At 50.1% G+C, this 14,565-nt stretch overlaps 1 protein-coding gene across 1 annotated transcript in view; it reads left to right on the forward strand.

The window, feature by feature from the left end:
• LOC137318228 (insulin-like growth factor 2 mRNA-binding protein 2) overlaps positions 1-14,565 on the forward strand; it is a gene marked incomplete at both ends in the record, with an annotated part of 83,728 nt that overhangs the window by 38,206 nt on the left and 30,957 nt on the right. Inside the window, one exon of the mRNA XM_067981159.1 lies at positions 8,849-8,971. Within this exon, the coding sequence (XP_067837260.1) occupies positions 8,849-8,971 (123 nt within the window). The remainder of the gene's footprint in view (positions 1-8,848; positions 8,972-14,565) is intronic.

A 14,565-nucleotide genomic window follows, 5' to 3' on the forward strand; every position in this document is an offset into this window, starting at 1 on the left:
GAGTTTTTTGATGAGGTAACAGAGAGGGTTGATGAGGGCAATGAAGTTGATGTGGTGTATATGGACTTTCAAAAGGCGATTGATAAAGTGCCGCATAATAGGCTTGTCATCAAGATTGAATCCCATGGAATAAAGGGGGCAGTGGCAGCATGGATACAGAATTGGCTAAGTGACAGGAAGCAGAGAGTAGTGGTGAACGGTTGTTTTTTGGACTGGAGGGAGGTGTACAGTGGTATTCCCCAGGGGTCAGTGCTGGGATCATTGCTTTTTTTGATGTATATTAGTGACTTGGACTTGGGTGTACAGGGCACAATGTCAAAATTTGCAGATACACAAAACTTGGAAGTGTAGTGAACAGTGAGGAGGATAGTGATGGACTTCAAGAGGAGATAGACAGTCTGGTGGCATGGGCAGACACGTGGCAGATGCAATTTAATGCAGAGAAATGTGAAGTGATACATTTGGGTTGGAAGAATGAGGAGAGGCAATATAAACTAAATGGTACAATTCTAAAGCGGTTGCAGGAACAGAGATCTGGGGGTATATGTGCACAAATCTTTGAAGGTGGCAGGACAGGTTGAGAAAGTGGTTAAAAAAGCATACGGGATTCTGGACCTTATAAATAGAGGCATAGAGTACAGAAGTATGGAAATCATGTTGAACCTTTATAAAACACTGGTTCAGCCACAACTGGAGTATTGTGTTCAGTTCTGGGCACTGCACTTCAGGAAAGACGTGAAGGCCTTAGAGAGGGTGCAGAAAAGATTTACTAGAATGATTCCAGGGATGAGGGACTTTAGTTACGTGGATAGACTGGAGAAGCTGGGGTTGATCTCCTTCGAGCAAAGAAGGTTTAGGGGAGAGCAATCGAGTTGTTCCAAATTATGAATGGTTTTGATGGAGTAAATAAGGAGAAACTATTCCCATTGGTGGGAGGGTCGGTAACCAGAGGACATAGATTTAAGGTAATTGGCAAAAGAACCAGAGGTGACATGAGGAAACATTTTTTTATGCAGCGAGTTGTTCTGATCTGGAATGGGCTGCCTGAAAGGGCGGTGGAAGCAGATTCAGTGGTAACTTTCAAAAGTGAATTGGATAAATACTTGAAGGGTGAAAATGTGCAGGGCTACGGGGAAAGAGCCGGGGAATGGGTCCAATTGGATAGCTCTTTCAAAGAGCCGGCACGATGGACCGAATGGCCTCCTCCTGTTCCTTTTTTTTATTCATTCATGGAATGCGGGCGTCGCTGGCGAGGCCGGCATTTATTGCCCATCCCTAATTGCCCTCGAGAAGGTGGTGGTGAGCCGCCTTCTTGAACCGCTGCAGTCCGTGTGGTGAAGGTTCTCCCACAGTGCTGTTAGGAAGGGAGTTCCAGGATTTTGACCCAGCGACGATGAAGGAACGGTGATATATTTCCAAGTCGGGATGGTGTGTGACTTGGAGGGGAACGTGGAGGTGGTGTTGTTCCCATGTGCCTGCTGCCCATATCCTTCTAGGTGGTAGAGGTCGTGGGTTTGGGAGGTGCTGTCGAAGAAGCCTTGGCGAGTTGCTGCAGTGCATCCTGTGGATGGTACACACTGCAGCCACAGTGTGCCGGTGGTGAAGGGAGTGAATGTTTAGGGTGGTGGATGGGGTGCCAATCAAGCGGGCTGCTTTGTCCTGGATGGTGTCGAGCTTCTTGAGTGTTGTTGGAGCTGCACTCATCTAGGCAAGTGGAGAATATTCCATCACACTCCTGACTTGTGTCTTGTAGATGGTGGAAAGGCTTTGGGGAGTCCTATGTCCCTATGAGTTAGCATGTGCACAATGGGGCTGTTTTGTACATGCAAAGTAGTGCCCAGTTTGGGCCTTTTGGTGTTGATTCCCCATCCCGATAGGTTCCTGGGCCAGAGGTGAGCTGAACTCCAGCCCTATAGCGTTGGGTGCACAAACAGAAATGACGGGTAGGAGACGATCTACTGTCCATCCAGCCTGTCATGACGCCTTGTATGTCCCAATACAGAGACTCCCCGCCCCAGAGGGCGGCACGGAGGCTCCCCTCCCCAGAGGGCGGCACGGAGGCTCCCCTCCCCAGAGGGCGGCACGGAGGCTCCCCTCCCCAGAGGGCGGCACGGAGGCTCCCCTCCCCAGAGGGCGGCACGGAGGCTCCCCTCCCCAGAGGGCGGCACGGGGGCTCCCCTCCCCAGAGGGCGGCACGGGGGCTCCCCTCCCCAGAGGGCGGCACGGGGGCTCCCCTCCCCAGAGGGCGGCACGGGGGCTCCCCTCCCCAGAGGGCGGCACGGAGGCTCCCCTCCCCAGAGGGCGATGTGCAATCTCCTGAGAGAGGCAAAAGAAATGTATTTTAAAAAAAACCCAGCCCAATTAGGTGGGAAGAAACTTCGGAACATTTCTCTCCGACCTCCTTCGGTGATTGATTCCAGTCCAGGAGGTCCCTCTGGCCCTGATTTATGTTCCCTCTTACATGAGGTTGTATTGGATTACAGCTGCTGACCCATTCTTAAACCCTGCACACCAGTTTGTCTTAAGATCAGTGCTTGGGCCTCAGCTATTTACAATCTACATTAATGAGTTGGATGAAGGGACTGAGTGTAATTTATCCAAGTTTGCCGACGATAGAAAGCTAGGTGAGAAAGTAAGCTGTGAGGAGGACACAAAGGAACATCGGAAAATAGGAACAGGAGCAGGCCATTCAGCCCCTCGTGCCTGCTCCGCCATTTGATAAGATCATGGCTGATCTGTGATCTAACTCCATATACCTGCCTTTGGCCCATATCCCTTAATACCTTTGGTTGCCAAAAAGCTATCTATCTCAGATTTAAATTTAGCAATTGAGCTAGTATCAATTGCCATTTGCGGAAGAGAGTTCCAAACTTCTACCACCCTTTGTGTGTAGAAATGTTTTCTAATCTCACTCCTGAAAGGTCTGGCTCTAATTTTTAGACTCTGCCCCCCTACTCCTAGAATCCCCAACCAGCGGAAATAGTTTCTCTCTATCCACCCTATCTGTTCCCCTTAATATCTTATAAACTTCGATCAGATCACCCCTCAACCTTCTAAACTCCAGAGAATACAACCCCAATTTGTGTAATCTCTCCTCGTAACTTAACCCTTGAAGTCCGGGTATCATTCTAGTAAACCTACGCTGCACTCCCTCCAAGGCCAGTATGTCCTTCCGAAGGTGCGGTGCCCAGAACTGCTCACAGTACTCCAGGTGCGGTCTAACCAGGGTTTTGTATAGCTGCAGCATAACTCCTGCCCCCTTGCACTCTAGTCCTCTAGATATAAAGGCCAGCATTCCATTAGCCTTATTGATTATTTTCTGCACCTGTTCATGACACTTCAATGATCTATGTACCTGAACCCCCAAGTCCCTTTGGACATCCACTGTTTTTAACTTTTTACCATTTAGAAAGTACCCTGTTCTATCCTTTTTTGATCCAAAGTGGATGACCTCACATTTGTCTACATTGAATTCCATTTGCCACAGTTTTGCCCATTCACCTAATCTATCAATATCGCTTTGTAATTTTATGTTTTCATCTACACTGCTTACAATACCACCAATCTTTGTGTCATTCGCAAACTTAGATATGAGACTTTCTATTCCTTCATCTAAGTCGTTAATAAATATTGTGAATAATTGAGGCCCCAAGACAGATCCCTGCGGGACTCCACTAGTCACATCCTGCCAATGTGAGTACTTACCCATTATCCCTACTGTGTCGCCTTTCGCTCAGCCAACTTCCTAACCAAATCCGTACTTTTCCCTCGATTCCATGGGCTTCTATCTTAGCTAACAGTCACTTATGTGGGACCTTATCAAATGCCTTCTGGAAGTCCATATAAATAACATCCATTGACATTCCCCTGTCCACTACTTTAGTCACCTCTTCAAAAAATTCAATCAGGTTTGTCAGGCACGACCTACCTTTCACAAATCTATGCTGGCAATGTGCTCACCTTCTTCCTTAAAGTACTTCCAAATGCTCCACCATTTGATCAGATCTTGGCTGCAAAGCGATATAGACAGGTTAAGTGAGTGGGCAAGAATGTGGCAGATGGAATATAATGTGGGGAAATGTGAGGTTATTGGTAGGAAGAATAGAAAAACAGAATATTTTTTAAATAGTGAGAAACTGTTAAACGTTGGTGTTCAGAGAGTCCTTGTACACGAAACATAGAAAGTTAACATGCAGGAACAGTAAGCAATTAGGAAGGCAAAAGGTATGTTGGCCTTTATTGCAAGGGGGTTGGAGTACAAGATTAAAAGAAGTCTTACTGCAGTTATACAGTGCTCTGGTGAGACCTCACCTGGAGTACTGGGTACAGTTTTGGTCTCCTTATCTAAGGAAGGATATACTTGCCTTGGAGATGGTGCAACTAAGGTTCACTAGATTGATTCCTGGGATGAGAGAGTTGTCCTATGAGGAGAGGTTGAGTAGAATGGGCGTCTACGCTCTGCAGTCCAGAAGAATAAGAGGGGACCTCATTGAAAAATACAAGATTCTGAGCAGGCTTGTCATAGGAACACAGGAATATAGGAACAGGAGTAGGCCATTCAGCCCCTCGAGCCTGCTCCGCCATTTGATAAGATCATGGCTGATCTGTGATCTAACTCCATATACCTGCCTTTGGCCCATATCCCTTAATACCTTTGGTTGCCAAAAAGCTATCTATCTCAGATTTAAATTTAGCAATTGAGCTAGTATCGTGTCAGGATAGATTCTGAGAGATTGTTTCCCCTGGCTGGAGAGTCGAGAACTAGGGGGCATAATTGTAGGATAAGGGGTCTGAGACTGAGATGAGAAGGAATTTCTTCACTCAAAAGGTTATGAATCTTTGGAATTCTCTATCTCAGAGGGCTGTGAATGCTCAGTGGTTGAGTATATTCAAGGCTGAGATCGATAAATTTTCGGACTCTAGGGGAATCGAGGGATATGGGGATCGGGCAGGAAAGTGGAGTTGAGGTCGAAGATCAGCCATGATCTGATTGAATGGCGGAGCAGGCTCGGGGGGCCATATGGCCTACTCCTGCTCCTATTTCTTATGTTCTTACGTAAGATTGTGAGGTGAAGTCTTTCTCACGTTTCGTGTAATACACTGGCCTGACCTCCTTCTTCATGATAACTCTCAGAACTTTGGATTCAGTACCAAACCTTCTGGTATGATGGAGCTCTGAGCACTGTCTCTTTTTAACTACAATAGATAAAATCTCCAATCTCCTCTGGCATTGCTCACAGTAAACCTTTATAAAACACTGGTTCGGCCACAACTGGAGTATTGTGTCCAATTCTGGGCACCGCACTTTAGGAAAGATGTGAACGCCTTAGAGAGGGTGCAGAAAAGATTTACTAGAATGGTTCCAGGGATGAGGGGCTTTAATTACGTGGATAGACTGGAGAAGCTGGGTTTGTTCTCCTTGGAACAGAGACGGTTGCGAGGAGATTTGATAGAGGTGTTCAAAATCGTGGAGTGAATAAAGAAAAACTGTTCACATTGGCAGAAGGGTCCAGAACCAGAGGACGCAGATGATAGAATCATAGAAAGTTACGGCATAGTGGAGGCCATTCAGCCCATCGTGTCCTTGCCAGCTGAGAAAGAGCTATCCAGCTCAATCCCACTTTCCAGCTCTTGGTCCGTAGCCCTGTAGGTTACGGCACTTCAGGTGCACATCCAAGTACTTTTTAAATGAGTTGAGGGTTTCTGCCTCTCCCACCCTTTCAGGCAGTGAGTTCCAGACCCCCACCACCCTCTGGGTAAAAACATTTCTCCTCAGCTCCCCTCTAATCCTTCTGCCAATTACTTTAAATCTATGCCCCCTGGTCACTGACCCCTCTGCTAAGGGAAATAGGTCCTTCCTGTCCACTCTATCTAGGCCCCTCATAATATTATACACCTCAATTAAATCTCCCCTCAGCCTCCTCTGTTCCAAAAAGAAAACAACCCCAGTCTATCCAATCTTTCCTCATAGCTAAAAGTCTCCAGTCCTGGCAACATGCTCGTAAATCACCTCTGCACCCTCTCGAGTGCAATCACATCCTTCCTGTAATGTGGTGACCAGAACTGTACACAGTACTCAAGCTGTGGCCTAACGAGTGTTTTATACAGTTCCAGCATAACCTCCCTACTCTTATTATTAGCCGAGGCATAGAATATGTGAAGTATTCCATATGCCTTTTTAACCACCTTATCTACCTGTCCTGCTACCTTCAGGGATCTGTGGACATGCACTCCAAGGTCCCTCACTTCCTCCACACCTCTCAGTATCCTCCCATTTATTGTGTATTCCCTTGCCTTGTTTGCCCTCACCAAATGTATTACCTCACACTTCTCTAGATTGAATTCCATTTGCCACTTTTCTGCCCACCTGACCAGTCCATTGATATCTTCCTGCAGTCTACAGCTTTCCTCCTCACTATCAACCACATGGCCAATTTTTGTATCATCTGCAAACTTCTTGATCAAGCCCCCTACATTCAAGTCCAAATCATTAATGTATACCACAAAAAGCAAGGGACCTAATACTGAGCCCTGCGGAACCCCACTGGAAACAGCCTTCCAGTCGCAAAAACACCCGTCCACCCTTTGTTTCCTGCCACTGAACCAATTTTGGTTCCAACTTGCCACTTTCCCTTGGATCCCATGGGCTTTTACTTTTTTGACCAGTCTGCCAATTGGGACCTTATCAAAAGCCTTGCTAAAATCCACGTACACTACATCAAACGCGTTACCCTCATCGACCCTCCTTGTTACCTGCTCGAAAAATTAAATCAGGTTAGTCAGACACGACCTTCCCTTAACAAATCCACGCTGACTGTCCCTGATTAACCCGTGCCTTTCTAAATGACTATTTCTGCTGTCCCTCAGAATTGATTCCAATAATTTTCCCACCACCAAGGTTAGACTGACTGATCTATAATTATTGGTCTCTCCTTTTCTCCCTTTTTAAACAACGGTACAATGTTCGCAGTCCTCCAATCCTCCGGCACCACGCCTGTCGCCAGAGAGGATTAGAAAATGATGGTCAGAGCCTCCGCTATTTCCTCCCTGGCTTCTCTTAACAGCCTGGGATACATTTCATCCGGGCCTGGTGATTTACCCACTTTCATAGATGCTAATCCCCTCATTACTTCCTCTCTCACTATGTTTATCCCATCCAATATTTCACACTCCTCCTCCTTAACTACAATCTCTGTATCGTCCCTCTCTTTTGTGAAGACAGATGCAAAGTATTCATTAAGAACCATACCCACATCTTCCACCTCCACACATAGTTTACCTTTTTGGTCTCTAATAGGCCCTACTCTTTCCTTAGTTATCCTCTTGCTCTTAATGTATTTATAAAATATCCTTGGGTTTTCCTTGATTTTACTTGTCAGTATTTTTTCGTGCCCTCTCTTTGCTTTCCTAATTTCCTTTATAATTTCACCCCAGCACTTTGTACACTCCACTAGGCTTTCTGCATTAAGTATTGAGCTCTTGGTGACTGACATAGGCGTCCCTTTTTTGCCTTAGACACCTTGTCATCCGGGGGCTCTAGAATTGACAGTCCCACCCTTTTCTTTGTGGGAACATGTTTACTCTGAACCCCTTGAATCTCCCCCTTGAACACCTCCCACTGCTCTGACACTGATTTACCTTCAAGTAGCTGTTTCCAGTCCATTTTTGCTAAATCACTTCTCAGTTTAGTAAAATTGACCTTTCCCCAATTGAGAATTTTTACTCCTGTTCTGTCTTTCTCCTTTTCCATAACTATACTAAATCTAACTGAATTATGATCATTGCCACCAAAATGCTCTCCCACTGCTACTCCTTCCACCTGCCCAGCTTCATTCCCCAAAACTAAATCCAGGACTACCTCCCCCCCCACCCTTATTGGGCTTGCTACGTACTGGCTACAAAAGTTCTTTTGAATGCAATTTAAGAATTCTGCGCCTCTATACCTTTTGCACTGATTCTATCCCAGTTAATATTAGGGTAGTTGAAATCTCCTACGATTACTGCCCTATTGTTTTTGCACTTCTCAGAAATTTGCCTACATATTTGCTCTTCTAATTTAAGGTGATTGGCAAAAGAATCAAAGGCGACATGAGGAAAAACTTTTTTACGCAGCGACTTGTTCTGATCTGGAATGCACTGCCCGAGGGGGCGGTGGAAGCAGATTCAATCGTGGCTTTCAAAAAGGAATTGGATAAATACTTGAAAGCAAAAGAATTGCAGGGCCATGGGGAAAGAGCGGGGAATGGGATTAAGCTGGATTGCTCTTACAAAGAACCGGCATGGGGTCGATGGGCCGAACGGCCTCCTTCTGTGCTGTAACCATTCTATGATTCTAAGTTAGGTCACTGTTTTGGACAAGGAGAGGACTGTTGTACCATGTGATGCTGAATGTATTATTCCGCTGCTGAGGTGAAACTACCTTTTGAGGGCACAATTGCTGATCAGTAAACTGAGGCTGAGGTCAGGCAGAGCTTAATTGCTGTTTGGATCGATTGGAATGTGCTCGTCATTTTCAGGCTGCGGTTCAGATGCACCCAGCACCTTAAAGATTGTTCTGCCTCTGTGACCAAGTGTGATATCTGCACAGGCTGATTTAGAGTTTCTACCTGCCGTTGAGGTAGTGCAATTGGGCCTCAGCACCTCTGGACATCAGCCCAGTCACCCTCGCTGTTTCATGGGGTGTGCGTGGCTATCTGGTGAGGACAGGGCCGTGGTCAGTGCTCCCCTTGTTGGAAAAGCCCGCTGACGGTCACTGTCACACGTGAGGGATGGCCACTCGGGGAAAGGGACTGGACTGTCTCCAGCCGTCTGCCTGAGCTCCTGCTAATCAGCATTCCTTTGTTTCCAGCAACAAGCAAACTTGATCCCGGGGTTGAATTTAAACGCACTGGGGATTTTCTCGTCGGGACTGCCGGTGCTTCCGTCGACAAGTCGGCCCCGCGGAGCTGCTGCTTCCTACAATCCGTTCGCGGTAAGTCTTCCTTTGCTGCCTTGGAGCAGACGGCCAGACTTTGCTCTGGGTCGGTGTCGGGGGTGGGTGTGGGTGGGGACCGTGCTATGGGGAACTGCCTGTCCTCACAACCTGGAGCAATGGGATCTCATGCTGCACCCACACGGAGTTACTGGATGGAGCCCCTGGGGCAGGGTATTACATAGAATTACATATTATGGGGCTGTTTCTAGTTACACCACTATGGTGCAAATACCCAAATTTCTTATTGTTACTGAGAGGAAGTGGGAGGACAATACTCACCCAACACTTTGTCTGGAATGGGTAATTTCATCCAGTCACTGTCAGGCGGGCTACCGAGTTCAGGGAACGCACAGCGCCGACACTCCCGAGTTCGGGGAACGCACGGCGCCGAGACTCCCGAGTTCGGGGAACGCACGGCGCCGAGACTCCCGAGTTCGGGGAACGCACGGCGCCGACACTCCCGAGTTCGGGGAACGCACGGCGCCGACACTCCCGAGTTCGGGGAACGCACGGCGCCGACACTCCCGAGTTCGGGGAACGCACGGCGCCGACACTCCCGAGTTCGGGGAACGCACGGCGCCGACACTCCCGAGTTCGGGGAACGCACGGCGCCGACACTCCCGAGTTCGGGGAACGCACGGCGCCGAGAGTCCCGAGTTCGGGGAACGCACGGCGCCGAGAGTCCCGAGTTCAGGGAACGCACGGCGCCGAGACTCCCGAGTTCAGGGAACGCACGGCGCCGACACTCCCGAGTTCAGGGAACGCACGGCGCCGACACTCCCGAGTTCAGGGAACGCACGACGCCGAGAGTCCCGAGTTCAGGGAACGCACAGCGCCGAGACTCCCGAGTTCAGGGAACGCACAGCGCCGAGAGTCCCGAGATCAGATAGGAAGGTGTGAGGCCATGGAGGGATTTCAACATGAGGATGAGAATTTTAAAATCAAGGTGTTGGTGGACCGGGAGCCAATGTAGGTCAGCGAGCACAGTGACGATGGGGGAATGAGACTTGGTGCGAGTTAGGATACAGGCAGCAGAGTTTTGAATGAGCTCAAGTACATTGAGGGTGGAACTTGGGAGGCCGGCCAGGAGAGCATTGGAATAGTCGAGTCTGGAGGTAACAAAGGCATGGATGAGGCTTTCAGCAGCAGATGGGCTGAGGCAGGGGGCTGAGGTGGAAGTAGGAGGTCTCTGTGATGGAGCGGATATGGGATCGGAAGCTGAGCTCAGTTAGGACGCCGAGTGGGACTCCAGAGGTAACGGTGCGGGAGCGGGGAAGAGAAGCCGTTGCAGCAGTTTTTGTGGCTACGATTGGAATAGTAGAACAAAGCATGAGCAGTCCCACTCTGCTGGACAACGGAGGAGAGGCGTTGGAGAAGGATGGTGTGGTTAATCGTGTTTAAAAACTACTGAAATAAAGATGAGGAGGGATAGTGCACCATGGCCACAGTCACAGAGGATCTCACCATGGACTTTGACCGGGGCCGAAACCTGATCGGAGAGGTGTGGGAAAGATAGCGGACAGGTATGAGGCCAATGGAGAGCAGCATTGCCTTCGACTCCACAGCTGCAGATAACGCACAGTGTCTTTTGGAACACAGGCGGTAGCTGTTGGGAATCGCAGCAACACAAACCCCTCAGAGCCTCCTCTTCACTCCTACAGCTGCCCTGCCAGTTGGGTTATGTGTATCTCTGAATTGCTGCTCCTCCTCCTTCCATTGCTCCTTCTCTTCTTCATTCAAGAAAAAGAGATCACAAGATAACTATGGATGACCAAGGCCGTTTGGCTCGCCTTGAATCAAGCGTTGATCTCTCTTCGTGTGAAGAATGATTTCTTGATATCATTCCTACATTTGAATCTCAGTTGCTTGCTCCTACACTGCCGATCCTCCTAGTGGCTTTTCTCTGCACTGGCCACAGTACATCAGTAACTCCCTTGTGCCTCAGTGACCAGCACTGGACGAGGGAGTCAGGGTGTGGTCTGAGCAGCAGACTTCCTCTGACATAAAGGCCTGGACTTTCCTTATGAAAACCACCCATTTCTGGGTGGTGGTCTGGCAAGTGAAATGGGGCAGGGACCCCTCAGCCCAAACTCCGCCCCAGAGCTGGCCACCTCGATTTCTGCCACGTTTCCCCTCCCCCCCCCACCCTCCATGACCTCTGTGGCCCTGATCATTCTGCTGGCAGTGCCCCCACTCGGTGGGGGGAGGTAGTGGAATGTCTAAATGCGAGCTCGAAGGGGTGCGATTCTGGAACACGGATTGACCGGGAGTCATGTCTGTTATGTTGAGACTGAGCAGTCTAGGCTACTTTGAAAGACTGGCATCTATGGGAGCAGTAACTGTTGCCAGGACAGAAGTGAGAACAGCCCTTATCCCCCTCCCTCCTAACGCCTGTCTGGAGGCTCCATTGATCTCCTGGTCTGCCCATCATCAGGGTCTTCCTCACTCATGTCCCGCCTCCCTCATTGCATTGCAGATGTGGGTTCTGGACTCCTCCAATTGTCCCGTCATCTGCTCCACGAGGGAAGAGACTGTCTCCATTGCCTGGATGTGAGACCAATGCTCCTGATTCATTGATCTTTAACAGCCCAGACCCCTGAGACCTCGGTATTGGAATCCTCAGCTCAGGGCTCTTGCTTATGCCACCTCTGGGGAGAGACAGATGTTTACTCAAATTCACCCCCCAGCTCCTCCTGCTCACTGCTGCTCTGTGACCCGCCCAGTAATACCTGCTCTGTGACCCGCCCAGCGATACCTGCTCTGTGACCCGCCCAGCGATACCTGCTCTGTGACCCGCCCAGCGATACCTGCTCTGTGACCCACCCAGTAATACCTGCTCTGTGACCCACCCAGTAATATCTGCTCTGTGACCCGCCCAGCGATACCTGCTCTGTGACCCACCCAGTAATATCTGCTCTGTGACCCGCCCAGCGATACCTGCTCTGTGACCCGCCCAGCGATACCTGCTCTGTGACCCACCCAGTAATACCTGCTCTGTGACCCACCCAGTAATACCTGCTCTGTGACCCACCCAGCGATACCTGCTCTGTGACCCACCCAGCGATACCTGCTCTGTGACCCGCCCAGCGATACCTGCTCTGTGACCCACCCAGTAATACCTGCTCTGTGACCCACCCAGTAATATGTGCTCTGTGACCCGCCCAGTAATACCTGTTCTGTGACCCGCCCAGTAATACCTGTTCTGTGACCCGCCCAGTAATACCTGCTCTGTGACCCGCCCAGCAATACCTGCTCTGTGACCCGCCCAGTAATACCTGCTCTGTGACCCGCCCAGTAATACCTGCTCTGTGACCCGCCCAGTAATACCTGCTCTGTGACCCGCCCAGCGATACCTGCTCTGTGACCCACCCAGTAATACCTGCTCTGTGACCCACCCAGCAATACCTGCTCTGTGACCCGCCCAGTAATACCTGCTCTGTGACCCGCCCAGTAATACCTGCTCTGTGACCCGCCCAGTAATATCTGCTCTGTGACCCACCCAGCAATACCTGCTCTGTGACCCACCCAGCAATACCTGCTCTGTGACCCACCCAGTAATACCTGCTCTGTGACCCACCCAGTAATACCTGCTCTGTGACCCACCCAGTAATACCTGCTCTGTGACCCACCCAGTAATACCTGCTCTGTGACCCACCCAGTAATACCTGCTCTGTGACCCACCCAGTAATATCTGCTCTGTGACCCACCCAGTAATATCTGCTCTGTGACCCACCCAGTAATATCTGCTCTGTGACCCACCCAGTAATATCTGCTCTGTGACCCACCCAGTAATATCTGCTCTGTGACCCACCCAGTAATATCTGCTCTGTGACCCACCCAGCAATACCTGCTCTGTGACCCACCCAGCAATACCTGCTCTGTGACCCACCCAGCAATACCTGCTCTGTGACCCACCCAGTAATACCTGCTCTGTGACCCACCCAGTAATACCTGCTCTGTGACCCACCCAGTAATACCTGCTCTGTGACCCACCCAGTAATACCTGCTCTGTGACCCACCCAGTAATACCTGCTCTGTGACCCACCCAGTAATATCTGCTCTGTGACCCACCCAGTAATATCTGCTCTGTGACCCACCCAGTAATATCTGCTCTGTGACCCACCCAGTAATATCTGCTCTGTGACCCACCCAGTAATATCTGCTCTGTGACCCACCCAGCAATACCTGCTCTGTGACCCACGCAGTAATACCTGCTCTGTGACCCGCCCAGTAATACCTGCTCTTTGACCCACCCAGCAATACCTGCTCTGTGACCCACCCAGCAATACCTGCTCTGTGACCCACCCAGCAATACCTGCTCTGTGACCCACCCAGCAATACCTGCTCTGTGACCCACCCAGTAATACCTGCTCTGTGACCCGCCCAGTAATACCTGCTCTGTGACCCACCCAGTAATACCTGCTCTGTGACCCACCCAATAATACCTGCTCTGTGACCCACCCAATAATACCTGCTCTGTGACCCACCCAGCAATACCTGCTCTGTGACCCACCCAGTAATACCTGCTCTGTGACCCACCCAGTAATACCTGCTCTGTGACCCACCCAGTAATACCTGCTCTGTGACCCACCCAGTAATACCTGCTCTGTGACCCACCCAGTAATACCTGCTCTGTGACCCACCCAGCGATACCTGCTCTGTGACCCACCCAGCGATACCTGCTCTGTGACCCACCCAGTAATACCTGCTCTGTGACCCACCCAGCAGTATCTGCTCTGTGACCCACCCAGCAATACCTGCTCTGTGACCCACCCAGCAATACCTGCTCTGTGTCAGTAATACCCCCTCCCTGAATGGGTGTCTGTGAGCAGTTGCTCGAGTAAACAAGACGCCAGGAGAGAGTGGGTAGATCAGGTGCAGGAAGGGTCCTTCTGGAGGCCCCAGGCTGCTCAGATGCTTCTTTCTCCAAGCAGTCAGCAACTTTGAGAGATGCAAAGGACAAGCAACTGACTTGTGCATCGTAAGGCTGTGCCGCTCTCCAGTGTTTCCCTGCACCTTGCCCAGAGCTGACTGCTGCCATTCTAAAGGCTGCAATGTGATTCTCACAGAATTTTGTTCCTTGCCCACCCGGAGGTGGGTGGTAATCATTGAAGTGTTAGGCACCCAGATACCAAGAGAACTCTGTGAGGAGGCACTAAACTAGCTCCGTGTCCAGGCAGAGGAGCAGCACGGCAGCAACTTCCCTGGTTTAGGGCTGACCAAACTGACAAGCAGGTGGATGAAGTATCTGACCAGTCTGGCAAGCCAGGCCCCACTCCACAGAGGGGCTGCATGGCACCAATTTTTGGCAGTTTTCTGAACCTGGAGTCACGCATGGCACACTATCATCATGATCAATAAAAACTCCCCCCCCCGCCAACTCCCGTCCTCTGGAGGAGTGAGACCTCCACATTGAGCAGCCTCCCACCTCGCTTTGACCCTGAAAACACTCCACCCCAGGCCAACCCAGCAATTGACTTGTGGGCCCCTTCGAACATGTGGCCCCATGAACGGGCACTGCAAGATCATGCGGGGGACTGTAGCCGTTTCTCTGCGAGGCTGAATTTGACAAATCTACAGCATTGACTATT

This window comes from Heptranchias perlo, unplaced genomic scaffold, assembly GCF_035084215.1.
Source record: "Heptranchias perlo isolate sHepPer1 unplaced genomic scaffold, sHepPer1.hap1 HAP1_SCAFFOLD_664, whole genome shotgun sequence".
In the NCBI taxonomy this organism is placed as follows: Eukaryota; Metazoa; Chordata; class Chondrichthyes; order Hexanchiformes; family Hexanchidae; genus Heptranchias; species Heptranchias perlo.